The sequence below is a fragment of the Phoxinus phoxinus genome, assembly GCF_949152265.1.
Source record: "Phoxinus phoxinus genome assembly, chromosome: 14".
Lineage (NCBI taxonomy): Eukaryota > Metazoa > Chordata > Actinopteri > Cypriniformes > Leuciscidae > Phoxinus > Phoxinus phoxinus.
The window spans coordinates 268,860-290,703 of NC_136889.1; the positions used below are offsets into that span (position 1 = coordinate 268,860).

The following is a 21,844-nucleotide window of genomic DNA, read 5'->3' on the forward strand; positions in this document are numbered from 1 at the left end:
GTTCGGACAGAATACGAGACGAGTTGTTTATTAAATTCATAAGACAAAAGAATTACAGGAATACTGGCACTATAATAACCATGATGTGGAAATTCCGTTTTACACGTCAACTTTATTTTGATGTTGGCATATATGTGCAGTTAAGTTAAAAAATCTGATGTTTTTATTCTTTTGAGATGATGATGTTCATTTATTTTGATTAAAAAGTTAATATATATTTAGGTTTTTTCATATTTTTTTTTTAAAATCTGTCATTCATTTTACAATAAAAATACATTGAGACTGTAAATGATTGCTTTAAGGACATTTTTATGGTGGCTTTTAATCTTGCATCAAATAATGAATTGCATACTGTATGCAGACTTGCATTTACAAATCACCAGCAGTAAATATTGTGCTAGTACTAGTATTGAACTACAAGAAGCAAGACAGTTGCAAGCATTTGATTAGAGTTATGTAAAGCATCTGATGGGACAGGTACGTCATAGAGATCTGGTGACAACAGCTGTGCAGGGGGGGCCCAATGTTATTTTTTTGTCATGGGGCCCAAAATTCCTGGCGGCACCCCTGTGTGTGTGTGTGTGTGTGTGTGTGTGTGTGTGTGTGTCCAAAGGTGACAGAGAGAGGAACCCAGCAGCACAACAGCGCGCGCGAGGAGACGCGTCACACGCGCGCTGAATCATTGGTGTATGGGAAACTGCCAACTCATGCTCGGCAACGTGAGACTCCAGGTGATGAGCAGAGAGCATACACACCATCACACACACCTGCAGCTCACACACCTGAACGCGCGCGATAGACGAGCGCACCTGCGTCTCACACACACCCCACCACACACACTCCATCATGGGCCGCTACAGCGGGAAGACGTGCCGCCTGATCCTGATGCTCGTCATCACCGTGATCTTCTTCGTGGCCGAGATCGTGGCGGGTTACATGGGGAACTCCATCGCGCTCGTGTCCGACTCCTTCAACATGCTGTCGGATATACTGTCGCTGTGCGTCGGGCTGACGGCGGCGCGCGTGTCGCGGCGCGCGGGTGCGGGGCGCTTCACCTACGGCATGGGTCGCGCGGAGGTGGTGGGCGCGTTGGCCAATGCGGTGTTCCTCGCGGCGCTCTGCTTCTCCGTGTCAATGGAGTCGCTGAAGAGGCTCGCGTTGCCGCAGGCGATCGATGACCCAACGCTGGTGCTGATCGTGGGCGCGCTCGGGCTCGCAGTGAACGTGCTCGGGCTCGCGGTGTTCCAGGACTACCGGTGCCTGTGCGCGGCGCGGCAGAAGGACGCGGGGGCGTCGCGCAAAAAGGACGGGGACGCGGCGGAGGAAGAAGCAGGTGCTGATCATCACAACGCTTTATAGTGTGTGTGTGTGTGTGTGTGTGTGTGTGTCATGAGAGTTGTAAACAGATCATGCATGGATTATTAGTACAGTATTGACTGTTTGCTTGTACTTTGAACTAATAATCTGTAATGAAAGAGGCCATTCACACAGAACAGAACGCGTAACAAAAGCGACTGGAATAAAGATCTAGTTGTTTAAAAGTTGAACTTTTAGCTTGGTTTATACTCGCCGCGTCCGGACGAGCGCGAACGTGCGCGCGGAAAAAATGACGTCATCGCGGAGTGCGCGGACGTGCGCGTTTAGTGCGCGAGACCCCATTTCGCGTGGCGGTGTGCACGGCATTTTTTGTAACTTTCCGCGCGGCTCCGCTTCCGAGATTGCACGACTTCGAGACGAATCTGGCTGAGCATGTCCTCATCACACCGGCACCCAGTTTGTGCGTCAAAATTCGTTTACATTTACAAAAGCAGACAAAAGAACATTTAATAAAAATAAAGGTCCATGTTTTATGAACATGTTCATGAAACTAAATTATAATGTTAAGGTAGCCCTAACCTGACCCTAAAGCCTTGTTTATACTCGACGCGTCCGCACGAGCGCGAAGGTGCGCGCGGCAAAAATGACGTCGTTGCGGTGTGGGCGGTCGCGCGCGTTGGGTGCGCAAAGCGGCGCAAAGGCCCATTTCGCCTGGCGGTGTGCACGGCAGATTTTGTAACAGCGCGCGCGGCTCCGCATCCGAAGATGAACGACTTCGAGCCGAATCTGGCCGAGCACGACCTTCTCATCGCACCAGCACCCAGTTTGCGCGTCTAAATTAGTTGCTTACATTTAAAAAAATGAGCATTCAATAGCATAAAAAGCCTTTTTAATGAACATAAGGTCCATGGTTAATACAAATGTGCACGAAAGTTAATTAAATGTTTAGTGAAATTAGAAAATATTTAAGAGATCGTTAATGTATTTGTATACGTACATGTATTCCCATATAGGCTAGCCTACATATATTTTGTTCTAATGTCACAAGTAATAATCTCAGGGTTTACTGGGTTTTACACGATTATTTTTGTATTGGTGGTGGTAACTAAAATAAACATTGTCACGTGTTTATATTTCTTCTTCTCACCAATTCCTGATGGTTCAGAGAGGACAATTACTCGAGTCGCCCCCTGTAGTTTCAAAGAATAGTACAACGGCGAGCGCGTCAAGTATAAACGCCTCGACCGTCTGGAGAGGTGCGCGCGCGGTCAGCGGAGACTCACGCTCGTGCGGACGCGTCGAGTATAAACAAGGCTTGACCCTAGATGACAATTACTCGAGTCGCCCCCTGTCGTTTCACAGACGAGTACAACGGCTCGCGCGGCTGCGGAGACAAGGCTTCACGCGAGTTTACATAGAAAAACACGCGTTCTGTGTGAACAGGCTCTAATACGTGACCTCTGATCATCCAGCTGTGATGTTTGACCCTCAGAACCAAACATGCTTGTGGATCTTCAGTTCCGCACTCCACACTTGTCCATTATGCATCCACAGGCCTCCAGGACCAGAAGCCGGAGAGAGAAGGTCCTCCTCTGAACATCCGAGGTGAGTCTCCTGCGTCTGAGTGTCCGAGTGTGGATCTCGTCTCTCTGAGGGTCAGTGTTGTCTCTCTGAGGGTCAGTGTTGTCTCTCGTGTCTCTGAGGGTCAGTGTTGTCTCTCTGAGGGTCAGTGTTGTCTCTCGTGTCTCTGAGGGTCAGTGTTGTCTCTCTGAGGGTCAGTGTTGTCTCTCGTGTCTCTGAGGGTCAGTGTTGTCTCTCGTGTCTCTGAGGGTCAGTGTTGTCTCTCTGAGGGTCAGTGTTGTCTCTCGTCTCTCTGAGGGTCAGCGTCGTCTCTCTGAGGGTCAGCGTTGTCTCTCTGAGGGTCAGTGTTGTCTCTCTGAGGGTCAGTGTTGTCTCTCTGAGGGTCAGTGTTGTCTCTCGTCTCTCTGAGGGTCAGCGTCGTCTCTCTGAGGGTCAGCGTTGTCTCTCTGAGGGTCAGTGTTGTCTCTCTGAGGGTCAGTGTTGTCTCTCTGAGGGTCAGTGTTGTCTCTCGTGTCTCTGAGGGTCAGTGTTGTCTCTCTGAGGGTCAGTGTTGTCTCGTGTCTCTGAGGGTCAGTGTTGTCTCTCTGAGGGTCAGTGTTGTCTCTTTGAGAGTCAGTGTTGTCTCTCGTGTCTCTGAGGGTCAGTGTTGTCTCTCTGAGGGTCAGTGTTGTCTCGTGTCTCTGAGGGTCAGTGTTGTCTCTCTGAGGGTCAGTGTTGTCTCTTTGAGAGTCAGTGTTGTCTCTCTGAGGGTCAGTGTTGTCTCTCTGAGGGTCAGTGTTGTCTCTCTGAGGGTCAGTGTTGTCTCGTGTCTCTGAGGGTCAGTGTTGTCTCTCTGAGGGTCAGTGTTGTCTCTTTGAGGGTCAGTGTTGTCTCTCTGAGGGTCAGTGTTGTCTCTCGTGTCTCTGAGGGTCAGTGTTGTCTCTCGTCTCTCTGAGGGTCAGTGTTGTCTCTCGTGTCTCTGAGGGTCAGTGTTGTCTCTCTGAGGGTCAGTGTTGTCTCTCTGAGGGTCAGTGTTGTCTCTCGTGTCTCTGAGGGTCAGTGTTGTCTCTCGTCTCTCTGAGGGTCAGTGTTGTCTCTCGTCTCTCTGAGGGTCAGTGTTGTCTCTCGTCTCTCTGAGGGTCAGCGTTGTCTCTCGTCTCTCTGAGGGTCAGTGTTGTCTCTCGTGTCTCTGAGGGTCAGTGTTGTCTCTCGTCTCTCTGAGGGTCAGTGTTGTCTCTCGTCTCTCTGAGGGTCAGTGTTGTCTCTCGTGTCTCTGAGGGTCAGTGTTGTCTCTCGTCTCTCTGAGGGTCAGTGTTGTCTCTCGTGTCTCTGAGGGTCAGCGTTGTCTCTCTGAGGGTCAGTGTTGTCTCGTGTCTCTGAGGGTCAGTGTTGTCTCTCTGAGGGTCAGTGTGTTGTCTCTCTGAGGGTCAGTGTTGTCTCTCGTGTCTCTGAGGGTCAGTGTTGTCTCTCTGAGGGTCAGTGTTGTCTCTCGTCTCTCTGAGGGTCAGTGTTGTCTCTCTGAGGGTCAGTGTTGTCTCGTGTCTCTGAGGGTCAGTGTTGTCTCTCTGAGGGTCAGTGTTGTCTCTCTGAGGGTCAGTGTTGTCTCTCTGAGGGTCAGTGTTGTCTCTCGTGTCTCTGAGGGTCAGTGTTGTCTCTCGTGTCTCTGAGGGTCAGTGTTGTCTCTCTGAGGGTCAGTGTTGTCTCGTGTCTCTGAGGGTCAGTGTTGTCTCTCTGAGGGTCAGTGTTGTCTCTTTGAGGGTCAGTGTTGTCTCTCTGAGGGTCAGTGTTGTCTCTCGTGTCTCTGAGGGTCAGTGTTGTCTCGTGTCTCTGAGGGTCAGTGTTGTCTCTCTGAGGGTCAGTGTTGTCTCTTTGAGGGTCAGTGTTGTCTCTCTGAGGGTCAGTGTTGTCTCTCGTCTCTCTGAGGGTCAGTGTTGTCTCTCGTCTCTCTGAGGGTCAGTGTTGTCTCTCGTGTCTCTGAGGGTCAGTGTTGTCTCTCGTCTCTCTGAGGGTCAGTGTTGTCTCTCGTCTCTCTGAGGGTCAGTGTTGTCTCTCTGAGGGTCAGTGTTGTCTCTCGTGTCTCTGAGGGTCAGTGTTGTCTCTCGTGTCTCTGAGGGTCAGTGTTGTCTCTCGTGTCTCTGAGGGTCAGTGTTGTCTCTCTGAGGGTCAGTGTTGTCTCTCTGAGGGTCAGTGTTGTCTCTCGTGTCTCTGAGGGTCAGTGTTGTCTCTCGTGTCTCTGAGGGTCAGTGTTGTCTCTCGTGTCTCTGAGGGTCAGTGTTGTCTCTCTGAGGGTCAGTGTTGTCTCTCTGAGGGTCAGTGTTGTCTCTCTGAGGGTCAGTGTTGTCTCTCGTCTCTCTGAGGGTCAGTGTTGTCTCTCGTGTCTCTGAGGGTCAGTGTTGTCTCTCGTCTCTCTGAGGGTCAGTGTTGTCTCTCGTGTCTCTGAGGGTCAGTGTTGTCTCTCGTCTCTCTGAGGGTCAGTGTTGTCTCTCGTGTCTCTGAGGGTCAGTGTTATCTCTCGTCTCTCTGAGGGTCAGTGTTGTCTCTCGTCTCTCTGAGGGTCAGTGTTGTCTCTCTGAGGGTCAGTGTTGTCTCTCGTGTCTCTGAGGGTCAGTGTTGTCTCTCTGAGGGTCAGTGTTGTCTCTCTGAGGGTCAGTGTTGTCTCTCTGAGGGTCAGTGTTGTCTCTCTGAGGGTCAGTGTTGTCTCTCGTGTCTCTGAGGGTCAGTGTTGTCTCTCGTCTCTCTGAGGGTCAGTGTTGTCTCTCGTGTCTCTGAGGGTCAGTGTTGTCTCTCGTCTCTCTGAGGGTCAGTGTTGTCTCTCGTGTCTCTGAGGGTCAGTGTTGTCTCTCGTCTCTCTGAGGGTCAGTGTTGTCTCTCGTGTCTCTGAGGGTCAGTGTTATCTCTCGTCTCTCTGAGGGTCAGTGTTGTCTCTCGTCTCTCTGAGGGTCAGTGTTGTCTCTCTGAGGGTCAGTGTTGTCTCTCGTGTCTCTGAGGGTCAGTGTTGTCTCTCTGAGGGTCAGTGTTGTCTCTCTGAGGGTCAGTGTTGTCTCTCTGAGGGTCAGTGTTGTCTCTCTGAGGGTCAGTGTTGTCTCTCTGAGGGTCAGTGTTGTCTCTCGTGTCTCTGAGGGTCAGTGTTGTCTCTCGTGTCTCTGAGGGTCAGTGTTGTCTCTCTGAGGGTCAGTGTTGTCTCTCGTGTCTCTGAGGATCAGTGTTGTCTCTCTGAGGGTCAGTGTTGTCTCTCTGAGGGTCAGTGTTGTCTCTCTGAGGGTCAGTGTTGTCTCTCGTGTCTCTGAGGGTCAGTGTTGTCTCTCTGAGGGTCAGTGTTGTCTCTCGTGTCTCTGAGGGTCAGTGTTGTCTCTCTGAGGGTCAGTGTTGTCTCTCTGAGGGTCAGTGTTGTCTCTCGTCTCTCTGAGGGTCAGTGTTGTCTCTCTGAGGGTCAGTGTTGTCTCTCTGAGGGTCAGTGTTGTCTCTCGTCTCTCTGAGGGTCAGTGTTGTCTCTCTGAGGGTCAGTGTTGTCTCTCTGAGGGTCAGTGTTGTCTCTCTGAGGGTCAGTGTTGTCTCTCGTGTCTCTGAGGGTCAGTGTTGTCTCTCTGAGGGTCAGTGTTGTCTCTCTGAGGGTCAGTGTTGTCTCTCTGAGGGTCAGTGTTGTCTCTCTGAGGGTCAGTGTTGTCTCTCGTCTCTCTGAGGGTCAGTGTTGTCTCTCTGAGGGTCAGTGTTGTCTCTCGTCTCTCTGAGGGTCAGTGTTGTCTCTCGTCTCTCTGAGGGTCAGTGTTGTCTCTCTGAGGGTCAGTGTTGTCTCTCTGAGGGTCAGTGTTGTCTCTCTGAGGGTCAGTGTTGTCTCTCTGAGGGTCAGTGTTGTCTCTCTGAGGGTCAGTGTTGTCTCTCTGAGGGTCAGTGTTGTCTCTCTGAGGGTCAGTGTTGTCTCTCTGAGGGTCAGTGTTGTCTCTCTGAGGGTCAGTGTTGTCTCTCGTCTCTCTGAGGGTCAGTGTTGTCTCTCGTCTCTCTGAGGGTCAGTGTTGTCTCTCTGAGGGTCAGTGTTGTCTCTCGTGTCTCTGAGGGTCAGTGTTGTCTCTCTGAGGGTCAGTGTTGTCTCTCGTGTCTCTGAGGGTCAGTGTTGTCTCTCGTCTCTCTGAGGGTCAGTGTTGTCTCTCGTCTCGCTGAGGGTCAGTGTTGTCTCTGAGGGTCAGTGTTGTCTCTCGTCTCTCTGAGGGTCAGTGTTGTCTCTCGTCTCTCTGAGGGTCAGTGTTGTCTCTCTGAGGGTCAGTGTTGTCTCTCGTGTCTCTGAGGGTCAGTGTTGTCTCTCTGAGGGTCAGTGTTGTCTCTCTGAGGGTCAGTGTTGTCTCTCTGAGGGTCAGTGTTGTCTCTCGTCTCTCTGAGGGTCAGTGTTGTCTCTCTGAGGGTCAGTGTTGTCTCTCGTCTCTCTGAGGGTCAGTGTTGTCTCTCTGAGGGTCAGTGTTGTCTCTCTGAGGGTCAGTGTTGTCTCTCTGAGGGTCAGTGTTGTCTCTCGTGTCTCTGAGGGTCAGTGTTGTCTCTCTGAGGGTCAGTGTTGTCTCTCTGAGGGTCAGTGTTGTCTCTCTGAGGGTCAGTGTTGTCTCTCTGAGGGTCAGTGTTGTCTCTCGTCTCTCTGAGGGTCAGTGTTGTCTCTCTGAGGGTCAGTGTTGTCTCTCGTCTCTCTGAGGGTCAGTGTTGTCTCTCGTCTCTCTGAGGGTCAGTGTTGTCTCTCGTCTCTCTGAGGGTCAGTGTTGTCTCTCTGAGGGTCAGTGTTGTCTCTCTGAGGGTCAGTGTTGTCTCTCTGAGGGTCAGTGTTGTCTCTCTGAGGGTCAGTGTTGTCTCTCTGAGGGTCAGTGTTGTCTCTCTGAGGGTCAGTGTTGTCTCTCGTCTCTCTGAGGGTCAGTGTTGTCTCTCTGAGGGTCAGTGTTGTCTCTCTGAGGGTCAGTGTTGTCTCTCGTCTCTCTGAGGGTCAGTGTTGTCTCTCTGAGGGTCAGTGTTGTCTCTCTGAGGGTCAGTGTTGTCTCTCGTCTCTCTGAGGGTCAGTGTTGTCTCTCGTCTCTCTGAGGGTCAGTGTTGTCTCTCGTGTCTCTGAGGGTCAGTGTTGTCTCTCGTCTCTCTGAGGGTCAGTGTTATCTCTCTGAGGGTCAGTGTTGTCTCTCGTGTCTCTGAGGGTCAGTGTTGTCTCTCGTCTCTCTGAGGGTCAGTGTTGTCTCTCTAAGGGTCAGTGTTGTCTCTGAGGGTCAGTGTTGTCTCTCTGAGGGTCAGTGTTGTCTCTCTGAGGGTCAGTGTTGTCTCTCTGAGGATCAGTGTTGTCTCTCGTGTCTCTGAGGGTCAGTGTTGTCTCTCGTGTCTCTGAGGGTCAGTGTTGTCTCTCTAAGGGTCAGTGTTGTCTCTGAGGGTCAGTGTTGTCTCTCTGAGGGTCAGTGTTGTCTCTCTGAGGGTCAGTGTTGTCTCTCGTCTCTCTGAGGGTCAGTGTTGTCTCTCGTCTCTCTGAGGGTCAGTGTTGTCTCTCGTGTCTCTGAGGGTCAGTGTTGTCTCTCTGAGGGTCAGTGTTGTCTCTCGTGTCTCTGAGGGTCAGTGTTGTCTCTCTGAGGGTCAGTGTTGTCTCTCGTGTCTCTGAGGGTCAGTGTTGTCTCTCGTCTCTCTGAGGGTCAGTGTTGTCTCTCTGAGGGTCAGTGTTGTCTCTCTGAGGGTCAGTGTTGTCTCTCTGAGGGTCAGTGTTGTCTCTCTGAGGGTCAGTGTTGTCTCTCGTGTCTCTGAGGGTCAGTGTTGTCTCTCGTCTCTCTGAGGGTCAGTGTTGTCTCTCGTGTCTCTGAGGGTCAGTGTTATCTCTCGTCTCTCTGAGGGTCAGTGTTGTCTCTCGTCTCTCTGAGGGTCAGTGTTGTCTCTCTGAGGGTCAGTGTTGTCTCTCGTGTCTCTGAGGGTCAGTGTTGTCTCTCTGAGGGTCAGTGTTGTCTCTCTGAGGGTCAGTGTTGTCTCTCTGAGGGTCAGTGTTGTCTCTCTGAGGGTCAGTGTTGTCTCTCGTGTCTCTGAGGGTCAGTGTTGTCTCTCGTGTCTCTGAGGGTCAGTGTTGTCTCTCTGAGGGTCAGTGTTGTCTCTCGTGTCTCTGAGGATCAGTGTTGTCTCTCTGAGGGTCAGTGTTGTCTCTCTGAGGGTCAGTGTTGTCTCTCTGAGGGTCAGTGTTGTCTCTCGTGTCTCTGAGGGTCAGTGTTGTCTCTCTGAGGGTCAGTGTTGTCTCTCGTGTCTCTGAGGGTCAGTGTTGTCTCTCTGAGGGTCAGTGTTGTCTCTCTGAGGGTCAGTGTTGTCTCTCGTCTCTCTGAGGGTCAGTGTTGTCTCTCTGAGGGTCAGTGTTGTCTCTCTGAGGGTCAGTGTTGTCTCTCTGAGGGTCAGTGTTGTCTCTCTGAGGGTCAGTGTTGTCTCTCGTGTCTCTGAGGGTCAGTGTTGTCTCTCTGAGGGTCAGTGTTGTCTCTCTGAGGGTCAGTGTTGTCTCTCTGAGGGTCAGTGTTGTCTCTCGTCTCTCTGAGGGTCAGTGTTGTCTCTCTGAGGGTCAGTGTTGTCTCTCGTCTCTCTGAGGGTCAGTGTTGTCTCTCGTCTCTCTGAGGGTCAGTGTTGTCTCTCTGAGGGTCAGTGTTGTCTCTCTGAGGGTCAGTGTTGTCTCTCTGAGGGTCAGTGTTGTCTCTCTGAGGGTCAGTGTTGTCTCTCTGAGGGTCAGTGTTGTCTCTCTGAGGGTCAGTGTTGTCTCTCTGAGGGTCAGTGTTGTCTCTCGTCTCTCTGAGGGTCAGTGTTGTCTCTCGTCTCTCTGAGGGTCAGTGTTGTCTCTCTGAGGGTCAGTGTTGTCTCTCGTGTCTCTGAGGGTCAGTGTTGTCTCTCTGAGGGTCAGCGTTGTCTCTCTGAGGGTCAGTGTTGTCTCTCGTGTCTCTGAGGGTCAGTGTTGTCTCTCGTCTCTCTGAGGGTCAGTGTTGTCTCTCGTCTCGCTGAGGGTCAGTGTTGTCTCTGAGGGTCAGTGTTGTCTCTCGTCTCTCTGAGGGTCAGTGTTGTCTCTCGTCTCTCTGAGGGTCAGTGTTGTCTCTCGTCTCTCTGAGGGTCAGTGTTGTCTCTCTGAGGGTCAGTGTTGTCTCTCGTGTCTCTGAGGGTCAGTGTTGTCTCTCTGAGGGTCAGTGTTGTCTCTCTGAGGGTCAGTGTTGTCTCTCTGAGGGTCAGTGTTGTCTCTCGTCTCTCTGAGGGTCAGTGTTGTCTCTCTGAGGGTCAGTGTTGTCTCTCGTCTCTCTGAGGGTCAGTGTTGTCTCTCTGAGGGTCAGTGTTGTCTCTCTGAGGGTCAGTGTTGTCTCTCTGAGGGTCAGTGTTGTCTCTCGTGTCTCTGAGGGTCAGTGTTGTCTCTCTGAGGGTCAGTGTTGTCTCTCTGAGGGTCAGTGTTGTCTCTCTGAGGGTCAGTGTTGTCTCTCGTCTCTCTGAGGGTCAGTGTTGTCTCTCTGAGGGTCAGTGTTGTCTCTCGTCTCTCTGAGGGTCAGTGTTGTCTCTCGTCTCTCTGAGGGTCAGTGTTGTCTCTCGTCTCTCTGAGGGTCAGTGTTGTCTCTCTGAGGGTCAGTGTTGTCTCTCTGAGGGTCAGTGTTGTCTCTCTGAGGGTCAGTGTTGTCTCTCTGAGGGTCAGTGTTGTCTCTCTGAGGGTCAGTGTTGTCTCTCTGAGGGTCAGTGTTGTCTCTCGTCTCTCTGAGGGTCAGTGTTGTCTCTCTGAGGGTCAGTGTTGTCTCTCTGAGGGTCAGTGTTGTCTCTCGTCTCTCTGAGGGTCAGTGTTGTCTCTCTGAGGGTCAGTGTTGTCTCTCTGAGGGTCAGTGTTGTCTCTCTGAGGGTCAGTGTTGTCTCTCGTCTCTCTGAGGGTCAGTGTTGTCTCTCGTGTCTCTGAGGGTCAGTGTTGTCTCTCGTCTCTCTGAGGGTCAGTGTTATCTCTCTGAGGGTCAGTGTTGTCTCTCGTGTCTCTGAGGGTCAGTGTTGTCTCTCGTCTCTCTGAGGGTCAGTGTTGTCTCTCTAAGGGTCAGTGTTGTCTCTGAGGGTCAGTGTTGTCTCTCTGAGGGTCAGTGTTGTCTCTCTGAGGGTCAGTGTTGTCTCTCTGAGGATCAGTGTTGTCTCTCGTGTCTCTGAGGGTCAGTGTTGTCTCTCGTGTCTCTGAGGGTCAGTGTTGTCTCTCTAAGGGTCAGTGTTGTCTCTGAGGGTCAGTGTTGTCTCTCTGAGGGTCAGTGTTGTCTCTCTGAGGGTCAGTGTTGTCTCTCGTCTCTCTGAGGGTCAGTGTTGTCTCTCGTCTCTCTGAGGGTCAGTGTTGTCTCTCGTGTCTCTGAGGGTCAGTGTTGTCTCTCTGAGGGTCAGTGTTGTCTCTCGTGTCTCTGAGGGTCAGTGTTGTCTCTCTGAGGGTCAGTGTTGTCTCTCGTGTCTCTGAGGGTCAGTGTTGTCTCTCGTCTCTCTGAGGGTCAGTGTTGTCTCTCTGAGGGTCAGTGTTGTCTCTCTGAGGGTCAGTGTTGTCTCTCTGAGGGTCAGTGTTGTCTCTCTGAGGGTCAGTGTTGTCTCTCTGAGGGTCAGTGTTGTCTCTCGTGTCTCTGAGGGTCAGTGTTGTCTCTCTGAGGGTCAGTGTTGTCTCTCGTCTCTCTGAGGGTCAGTGTTGTCTCTCTGAGGGTCAGTGTTGTCTCTCGTGTCTCTGAGGGTCAGTGTTGTCTCTCGTCTCTCTGAGGGTCAGTGTTGTCTCTCTGAGGGTCAGTGTTGTCTCTCTGAGGGTCAGTGTTGTCTCTCTGAGGGTCAGTGTTGTCTCTCGTGTCTCTGAGGGTCAGTGTTGTCTCTCGTGTCTCTGAGGGTCAGTGTTGTCTCTCTGAGGGTCAGTGTTGTCTCTCTGAGGGTCAGTGTTGTCTCTCGTCTCTCTGAGGGTCAGTGTTGTCTCTCTGAGGGTCAGTGTTGTCTCTCGTCTCTCTGAGGGTCAGTGTTGTCTCTCGTCTCTCTGAGGGTCAGTGTTGTCTCTCTGAGGGTCAGTGTTGTCTCTCGTCTCTCTGAGGGTCAGTGTTGTCTCTCTGAGGGTCAGTGTTGTCTCTCTGAGGGTCAGTGTTGTCTCTCTGAGGGTCAGTGTTGTCTCTCGTCTCTCTGAGGGTCAGTGTTGTCTCTCGTCTCTCTGAGGGTCAGTGTCGTCTCTCTGAGGGTCAGTGTTGTCTCTCTGAGGGTCAGTGTCGTCTCTCTGAGGGTCAGCGTTGTCTCTCTGAGGGTCAGCGTTGTCTCTCTGAGGGTCAGTGTTGTCTCTCTGAGGGTCAGTGTCGTCTCTCTGAGGGTCAGCGTTGTCTCTCTGAGGGTCAGTGTCGTCTCTCTGAGGGTCAGCGTTGTCTCTCTGAGGGTCAGTGTCATCTCTCTGAGGGTCAGCGTTGTCTCTCTGAGGGTCAGTGTCGTCTCTCTGAGGGTCAGTGTTGTCTCTCGTGTCTCTGAGGGTCAGTGTTGTCTCTCGTGTCTCTGAGGGTCAGTGTTGTCTCTCGTGTCTCTGAGGGTCAGTGTTGTCTCTCGTCTCTCTGAGGGTCAGTGTTGTCTCTCGTCTCTCTGAGGGTCAGTGTCGTCTCTCTGAGGGTCAGTGTTGTCTCTCTGAGGGTCAGTGTCGTCTCTCTGAGGGTCAGCGTTGTCTCTCTGAGGGTCAGCGTTGTCTCTCTGAGGGTCAGTGTTGTCTCTCTGAGGGTCAGTGTCGTCTCTCTGAGGGTCAGCGTTGTCTCTCTGAGGGTCAGTGTCGTCTCTCTGAGGGTCAGCGTTGTCTCTCTGAGGGTCAGCGTTGTCTCTCTGAGGGTCAGTGTTGTCTCTCGTGTCTCTGAGGGTCAGTGTTGTCTCTCGTCTCTCTGAGGGTCAGTGTTGTCTCTCTGAGGGTCAGTGTCGTCTCTCTGAGGGTCAGTGTTGTCTCTCTGAGGGTCAGCGTTGTCTCTCTGAGGGTCAGCGTTGTCTCTCTGAGGGTCAGCGTTGTCTCTCTGAGGGTCAGCGTTGTCTCTCTGAGGGTCAGTGTCGTCTCTCTGAGGGTCAGTGTTGTCTCTCTGAGGGTCAGTGTCGTCTCTCTGAGGGTCAGCGTTGTCTCTCTGAGGGTCAGCGTTGTCTCTCTGAGGGTCAGTGTTGTCTCTCTGAGGGTCAGTGTTGTCTCTCTGAGGGTCAGTGTTGTCTCTTGTGTCTCTGAGGGTCAGCGTTGTCTCTCGTGTCTCTGAGGGTCAGTGTTGTCTCTCGTCTCTCTGAGGGTCAGTGTTGTCTCTCTGAGGGTCAGTGTTGTCTCTCTGAGGGTCAGCGTTGTCTCTCTGAGGGTCAGTGTCGTCTCTTGTGTCTCTGAGGGTCAGCGTTGTCTCTCGTCTCTCTGAGGGTCAGCGTTGTCTCTCTGAGGGTCAGCGTTGTCTCTCTGAGGGTCAGTGTCGTCTCTCTGAGGGTCAGTGTTGTCTCTCTGAGGGTCAGTGTTGTCTCTCTGAGGGTCAGCGTTGTCTCTCTGAGGGTCAGTGTTGTCTCTCGTGTCTCTGAGGGTCAGTGTCGTCTCTCTGAGGGTCAGCGTTGTCTCTCTGAGGGTCAGCGTTGTCTCTCTGAGGGTCAGTGTCGTCTCTCTGAGGGTCAGCGTTGTCTCTCTGAGGGTCAGCGTTGTCTCTCTGAGGGTCAGTGTTGTCTCTCGTGTCTCTGAGGGTCAGTGTCGTCTCTCTGAGGGTCAGCGTTGTCTCTCTGAGGGTCAGCGTTGTCTCTCTGAGGGTCAGCGTTGTCTCTCTGAGGGTCAGTGTTGTCTCTCTGAGGGTCAGTGTTGTCTCTCTGAGGGTCAGTGTTGTCTCGTGTCTCTGCAGGTGTTCTTCTGCACGTGCTGAATGACGCTCTGGGGTCGGTGGTGGTGGTCGTGGCGTCGGCTCTGTTCTACGTGTGGCCCCTGGCCCCCGAGAGCCCGTGCAACTGGCAGTGTTACGTGGACCCCAGTCTGACCCTCGTCATGGTGGCCATCATCATGTCCACCGCCGTTCCACTGGTCAAAGAAACCGCTGGAATCCTGTTGCAGATGAGTCCGGCTGACCTGCGGCTGAGCCCCGTCTGTGAGTTCACACACACACACACACACACACACACACACACACACACACACACACACACACACACACACACACACACACACACTCACACACACACACACACTGCACTAGCACAGATAAAGCTTCAAACGGTGGTTGTCACAGAGAATCAATTGATGAACCATTTCTGGTTCAACACGCAGAACGCTTCCGGAACCAGAACACATGTGGGCGCCCTCGTCCTCAGAGAAGAGAAGCTGCTGATTCAACATTACCAGGAACAGGAGTTTAAAACACTGATAAATCATTTAGAAGTATTACAGAATGTCATTGTGTTTTCATGCTGACGTTAATGGAAAAGCTTCCCTCTCATGACGCTTGTTTGTGTGTGTGTCCCAGTGGAGAGTGTGTGCAAACTCCCCGGCGTGGCGAGCGTGCACGAGGCTCACGTGTGGGAGCTGGCCAAGGGGCGTAACGTGGCGTCGCTGCACGTGCGCGTGTGTCCGGAGCTGGAGCCCAGCGGGGCGGCGGGGGCGGCGGGCCCCGGGCTCCACGGGCAGATCCTGCAGCTGTTCCACCGGGCCGGGGTCCACAGCCTCACGGTGCAGCTCGAGCGGGCCGAGGGAGACGGCGACTCCGGACACTGCAGCGGAGTGTGTGTGTCGCCCGCCTGCGCCAAGCTCTCCTGCTGTCCTGCCGGCGCCACCTGCGTGAGTGTGTGTGACGGAAGGCCCTCCGTGAGTGTGTGTGACGGAAGGCCCTCTGTGAGTGTGTGTGACGGAAAGCCCTCCGTGAGTGTGTGTGACGGAAGGCCCTCCGTGAGTGTGTGTGACGGAAGGACCTCCGTGAGTGTGTGTGACGGAAAGCCCTCAGTGAGTGTGTGTGACGGAAGGACCTCACTGAGTGTGTGTGACGGAAAGCCCTCAGTGAGTGTGTGTGACGAAAGGACCTCACTGAGTGTGTGTGACGGAAAGCCCTTCGTGAGTGTGTGTGACGGCAACCCCTCCTCGCCCTCGGGGGACGTGGCTGTTGACATGCTGAACGCTGGATCCGCCCTGCTGAGAGACACACACACACACACAGACACACACAGCGACACACACAGCCTGAACAAGTGCACCGAAAGCACCAAGTTCTAGCGCGGAAGAGTTTTGTCCTGGACTAAAAACCCTAAATGTTCTAGTCTGAGACTGGATCCCGGCCGGATCTGGTGTTCTGCAGAACACACAACACTGTTTAAAGGGACAGTTCACCAAAACATGAAAACTAGCCCATGGTTTACTCGCCCTGAAGCATCCTCGTGTGTATGACTCTCTTCTCTCAGACGAACACCATCAGTTATATTAAACATGTCCTGCTCTTCCAGATCTATAATGGCAGTGAATGGCTGTTTAATATTTAAAACTCAACTATAATAACTATAATAACTATCGTCCGGCAGTAGATGAGCACATCATGGGCTAGTCTTCATGTTTGGGAGAACTATCCCAGACTCCAGCTGATGATCCTGGGCCGTTGTCCAACATGACTGACAGCTGTCACTCAGGGGCGTGTCTAGAGGGGGGGCACGGGGTGGCACCGGCCCCCCCTGGAATATGATTGGCCCCCCCTGGTGCCCCCCCTCCAATCTCATTGGGTTAGATTTGCTGTCAACCAACCTGAAAATGCCCACCGCACCATTGGACCAGAGCGCTGTCAATCACTGTTTGATTTGAGACTAGCGCGAACGCGAAGAAGAAGTGATCACAGTTGCGCGTTTTTAAATCAGGAGAAAAGAGACACCACCGCACCATTGTCAATCACTGCTTGATTTGAGACTCGGGCGAAGAGGAAGCACAGTTGCGCGTTTTTAAAACAGCAGGAAAGTATGTAAGTTACACACTATAAATATATTTTGAAATATCGAAGCTACAAGCCCAGTGTGAATTCCCGCACGACGCTGCAGTTAACAGTCATAAAGTGCGAGATAAGATTTAAATAGCTAAACTAAACAGCTATTTTAGATATAGGCCTAGAAGTTTTAAACGAACAATAGAAACAATCAGTATGCAAAGTATCCAAAGCTCAGCTTTGGGAAAGGAAATATAGCTACAGGTCAGCATACTGTGCCCAGGATGAGACCTGGATAACATTTTACAATGTATTTCTATTTAACACCGATATACTGTATGTGTTTTCCCGCTAATTACAGTGGATATAAGTGCAATTAAATAACACAATCACCTATTAAACATATTTCCATTATTATTGTATAAATATAGGCTAGGCTATATTTGTGTACCTCGAATGTGTATAAGTATTGGAATAACAAAGACGGAATGGAATTGGAAAGCTGTAGTTATCCAATGTTTTTGCCTTAAAACACCTTGAAATACACATGTGTAGATCAAGAAAGACAAAAATTCCTCGGGGGGGCATGCCCCCGAACCCCCCTAGTAAGATTACTTTTCAGACCTCAGTAGGCTATTTAGAAAACTCTGTATACGACCCTGGGTGAAGACCATTTGTGCAAAAATATTTCAGTACCCGCTCCCTCATTAACTTTGGGCTCAGTCACTGTTATAAATATGAAGGGAGGGGTCCCTGGCTCCAAAAAGTTTGACAACCCCTAATCCATGCAAAAAAGAAAAATGTAATACCATCTATATTTTGGTGATCGTGCTTAATATTTTCTAAACCAGTATTTATTTTCAGTTGAATTTTCTGATTGGCCCCCCCTGACTGGTTCTTGGTCCCCCCTGTGCCCCCCCATTTAAAATATCCTGGAATCGCCCCTGCTGTCACTGGATCTCCACGTCCGGCTCATATTTCAGCCCAAAATATAAAGATTGGGTAACTCTTTATTTTACGCTATCATTGTTATGTTACATAGTAATAACTATAAATAAATGATGCATTATTACACACAACGAATCCTCAACCAAATCTAACCCTAGAGTAAGTTTAATATCACTCAGATATATGATTACACTGCAACAATGACACCTTAAAATAAAGTGTAACCAAAGATTAATTTTGCTTACAGACAATCAAGCAACATTCCCATGACTGTGATATGAAAAATATTAATATGTAAATTGTAAAGTATGCGTGTAGTATTTGCCTTAGTGTCCCTAATGCTTTCACTTATTTAAATAAAACCAATAATTATTTGTATTACAGTGATATGGAATTATTATAAATCTTGAAGCATTACAGTTTAATTTGCGGTAAAATGTGCTTCACTACTGTAATCAAATCTGTAGTTCCTTGTTTTTTGGGGAGAAATTCGACCTGGACATTGTTTCATGAGATTCACAACAAAATAAGCATATTTCTTCTTATTATTTATTGTTTCTTTTAATAATCTTCATAACTGTTTGATAATTCAGGGAAACACATAATTAACTGATATTTAGTTAATTGTGTGAGTGTGTGTGTGTGTGTGTGTGTGTGTGTGTGTGTGTGTGTGTGTGTGTGTGTGTGTGTGTGTGTGTGTGTGAAACAATCGAATGTAAACTGTATACACTAATAGGAAACATCGTGGTTAAATTATGATTTAGCTTTTAATGGTAAACAGATTTGAGTGGAAATGGGTTGTGAACTGAGTTTTCATGTGTGTGTTTATTGAGCTGAAGATTCACCGATGATGAGCACCGAGTTTCATGACCTCAGACTCAACAGTGAGTCCAAGCAGACAGAGATATAGCACTAGAGGGCAGCACACACACACACACACACACACACACACACCTGTAGATGAACACCAGTCATGTGACAGTCAGATGAAGCACTTCTCTACTTTCTGCTTCTCTGTCAGTTATATTTTAACTTTCATTCCTAAAACTCATTTACTCACTCGCATAAGATCCTCACAGAGACTATCAAACATGGACGAGGTTGAAGTCACTCTTTCCGTGCTGTCACACGACCTCTGCAATCCAGAGAAACAATTAACGCTTCCTGGAAGCAGATCACACACACACACACACACACACACACGCACGCACGCACACACTCAGAGATAAAAGCAAGAGTTTGGTCCACTTTGCTGTATGAACACGTGACCACATGCAGAGATGTGACTGCCTCAGATTTACCATTTCTAGTGTATGATTACATGTATGTGAATCATAATAAAGTGGTGTTACCCGGATGCTCATGGTTCGAGCTCTACTCCGCCTTACTGAGATGAGCTCCAGAACACCACCTGATCTCAGCAGGACACTGAATGGGGACTTTTATTATAATTGATCCCTGGAGCATAAACCGCGCATGCGCATGACGATCTCCGTCAGCATTGACATCATTCTAGATGTTACTAAGCAACCACTAAAGCACTATTTGTTGTCACGGCAACCCCACATCACCTTCAAACATCAGTGTCTGCTTCATCATTTATTTACATTATTAATCCATGTATTTATTCTACTGTCGATATGAATGTTGTCTCTGTTACTGTATCTATTCTGAAATAAAAATGAATATGTTATATTAAATCTTTTGAGTAAAAAACAAAACAAAAAAAACACCAGTGTCTGTGTGTCAGAGTCACGTGCCTCATTCATCATTTCTACTATATTAGAAACATGAAGACTAGCCCATGATGTGCTCATCTACTGCCGGACGATAGTTATTATAGTTGAGTTTTAAATATTAAACAGCCATTCACTGCCATTATAGATCTGGAAGAGAAAGGATAATTAATACTGTAAGGGCAGATTTCTGACTCAAACACACATTTGAAGATTCCTACAAACGCAAAAAAGTGCAATATAAAATAAACATTTTTTGGATGTTTTCTTTCCACTATAGTCTGAGAAGTTCAGCTCAAACCTGAAGACACAATGTTCTTAAAGCGTCTCTCTCTATATATATATATGTGTGTGTGTGTGTGTGTGTGTGTGTGTGTGTGTGTGTGTGTGTGTGTGTGTGTGTGTGTGTGTGTATATGTGTGTGTATGACAAAAATAAGAACACTACCGCACACAATTGACTTTACTCTTTTATTTTATTCAAAGTGAACAATGTGTGTGTGTGTATATGATATAGTGTAAAATTGATATATATATATATATAAACTTCACGTATTTTATACACAGACACACATTCTACATGTTTGAGTGCCTCACATCTACATGTGCAGATAAACTGAACCGGACAGAAGACCGAAAAGAAACACAGAACATTGATTTATTGGAGTATTGATTATAGATTACAGTGATTGAATATACCTGAGTGATCGAGAGGGTTGTACATGTGCATTATGGACAGGTGTGTGTGTGTGTGTGTGTGTGTGTGTGTGTGTGTGTGTGTGTGTGTGTGTGTGTACTGATCACAGTGAGCTGGTCTTCCTCCATCACACACCAGGAGGAACACCAGAGGTCAAAGGTCAGGCCGACGGGACTTGGAGGAACACCAAAGGTCAAAGGTTAGGTCGACGGGACTTGGAGGAACACCAAAGGTCAAAGGTTAGGTCGACGGGACTTAGAGGAACACCAAAGGTCAGGTCGACGGGCCTCAGAGGAATACCAGAGGTCAAAGGTCAGGCCGACGGGACTTAGAGGAACACCAGAGGTCAAAGGTCAGGTCGACGGGACTTAGAGGAACACCAAAGGTCAAATCGACGGGACTCCGAGGAACACCAGAGGTCAAAGGTCAGGCCGACGGGACTCAGAGGAACACCAGAGGTCAAAGGTCAGGCCGACGGGACTCAGAGGAACACCAGAGGTCAAAGGTCAGGCCGAAGGGACTCAGATTTGGCCAGTTATTCTGTAATCTAGTGAATTGGTAATCAGCGCTTGCCCTGATTTACATACGGATTGTCAGAGTCTTCACTTCTGCGTGTAAGAGCCGCGAGAGCTTTGAGAACACACTCCTGATGTTAACCACACTATTCTCCACGAGCACTCAAAGCTAACGCTGTGCTGCGGCTGTGATCCATTACTGTAAAACCAATAAATAATTCAAAGAAAACTGAGAAAATTAAATACAATAGCTCTCTAAACTACAGAGCCACACATGACATGAGAAAAATATGTATATCATCAACGATTAGTTCCCACTACTTACTAATGCGTCAGCACGTTTACTAATTCATGCCCTCGATTAAGCCAACTCCTGCACTCGATATAACAATCCGTTCCCTAGCTTGAGTTAAATCAAAATGAGGGAAAATATTAGTACAATGTGTCCACGATTTAGTTAAACAAGGGAACAGATTATCATATCGTGCGCAAGATTCGCTAAAAGAGGGAATTAATTATTATACTAATAATAATAATACATTTATTTTATATAGCGCCTTTAAAAGTTGCTTTCTCAAAGCGCTTTACAGGCAAACATACCAACAGGGAAATTACACATTTTAAATACAAACATAAACAAATAAAATGAAGAATCAAGTAAAAGCAATCCTAAAATTAAATGTTTTAAGAAGAGATTTAAAAGTCGCTCATGTATTTGCTTTCCTGATGTTGGCCGGGAGAGAATTCCAAAGGTTAGGAGCATAGGAAGAAGATCAGCCGGAGCGAAGCGTGTGTTGGGGACAGAGATTACGGCGTGGAGTAAGGCATTAATAACTCAAGTACTGAGGAGCCAGATTATGCAAAGCCTTCTATGCCAACATAAGGATTTTAGAATCAGTGCGGTACCTGACAGGTAGCCGGGGCAAGACTCCAGGACAGGGGTAATACGGTCCCCAGCCCTGACCCCAGACAATACTCTAGCAGCCGGATTTGTAGAGGTTGCAGTTTGTTAATGGATGATTTAGATACCCCAGCTAGCAGACCGTTACAGAAGCCAACACGTGAAAAGACAGAAGAGTATCAACCTCTCAGCAACTGAGAAGGACAACATCGGGCGTAAACGTGCAACATCTCTGAGGTGATAAAAGGACGTCTTAACTGCATTCTGCACGAAAGGCTCAAATGACAGTGTGGCATCAAATATGACACCAAGATTGTTTAATTAGCTTTGAAACTCCAAGGCAACACCATCAACCCACGGAGTAACAGACCCAGCCTTTCACAGCTGACGAGGAGAGAACACTTCTGTTTTAGAGCCGTTTATGGATATACATCTGCGGATCATCAAAATAAAAGTGATAGATACTATGCGCGCGATTTAGAAAAAAGAGGGAACGAATTATTATCGTGGCCATGATATATATATATATATTTGTCCACATGTCATGTGCGCAGCTGGACTGAGCTTCTAAAACACGAGACAGAGTAAGAGGAGAGCGTTGGATAGGCTAACAGACGAGTCCTCAGGGACGTTTGGAGAGATAGGCTAACAGACAAGTCCTCAGGGACGTTTGGAGAGATAGGCTAACAGACGAGTCCTCAGGGGCGTCTGGAGATAGGCTAACAGACGAGTCCTCAGGGACGTATGGAGATAGGCTAACAGACGAGTCCTCAGGGGCGTATGGAGATCGGCTAACAGACGAGTCCTCAGGGACGTATGGAGATAGGCTAACAGACGAGTCCTCAGGGACGTATGGAGAGAGGCTAACAGACGAGTCCTCAGGGGCGTATGGAGATAGGCTAACAGACGAGTCCTCAGGGACGTATGGAGATAGGCTAACAGACGAGTCCTCAGGGGCGTATGGAGATAGGCTAACAGATGAGTCCTCAGGGGCGTATGGAGAGAGAGGCTAACAGATGAGTCCTCAGGGACGTATGGAGAGAGAGGCTAACAGACGAGTCCTCAGGGGCGTATGGAGATAGGCTAACAGACGAGTCCTCAGGGACGTATGGAGATAGGCTAACAGACGAGTCCTCAGGGGCGTATGGAGATAGGCTAACAGATGAGTCCTCAGGGGCGTATGGAGAGATAGGCTAACAGACGAGTCCTCAGGGGCGTATGGAGATAGGCTAACAGATGAGTCCTCAGGGGCGTATGGAGAGAGAGGCTAACAGACGAGTCCTCAGGGGCGTATGGAGAGAGGCTAACAGACGAGTCCACAGGGGCGTATGG

General features: G+C 49.5%; 1 protein-coding gene across 1 annotated transcript; it reads left to right on the forward strand.

Annotated features, from left to right (window-relative positions):
- The first annotated feature begins 718 nt into the window (after positions 1 to 718).
- On the forward strand, positions 719 to 17,740 carry slc30a10 (solute carrier family 30 member 10). The gene is made up of 4 exons (XM_079634864.1): positions 719 to 1,333; positions 2,872 to 2,922; positions 13,671 to 13,910; positions 14,286 to 17,740. The coding sequence occupies exons 1-4, from the start codon at positions 847 to 849 to the stop codon at positions 15,023 to 15,025; spliced, it is 1,518 nt and encodes a 505-aa protein (XP_079490990.1). The 5' UTR covers positions 719 to 846; the 3' UTR covers positions 15,026 to 17,740.
- Positions 17,741 to 21,844: the final 4,104 nt, after the last annotated feature.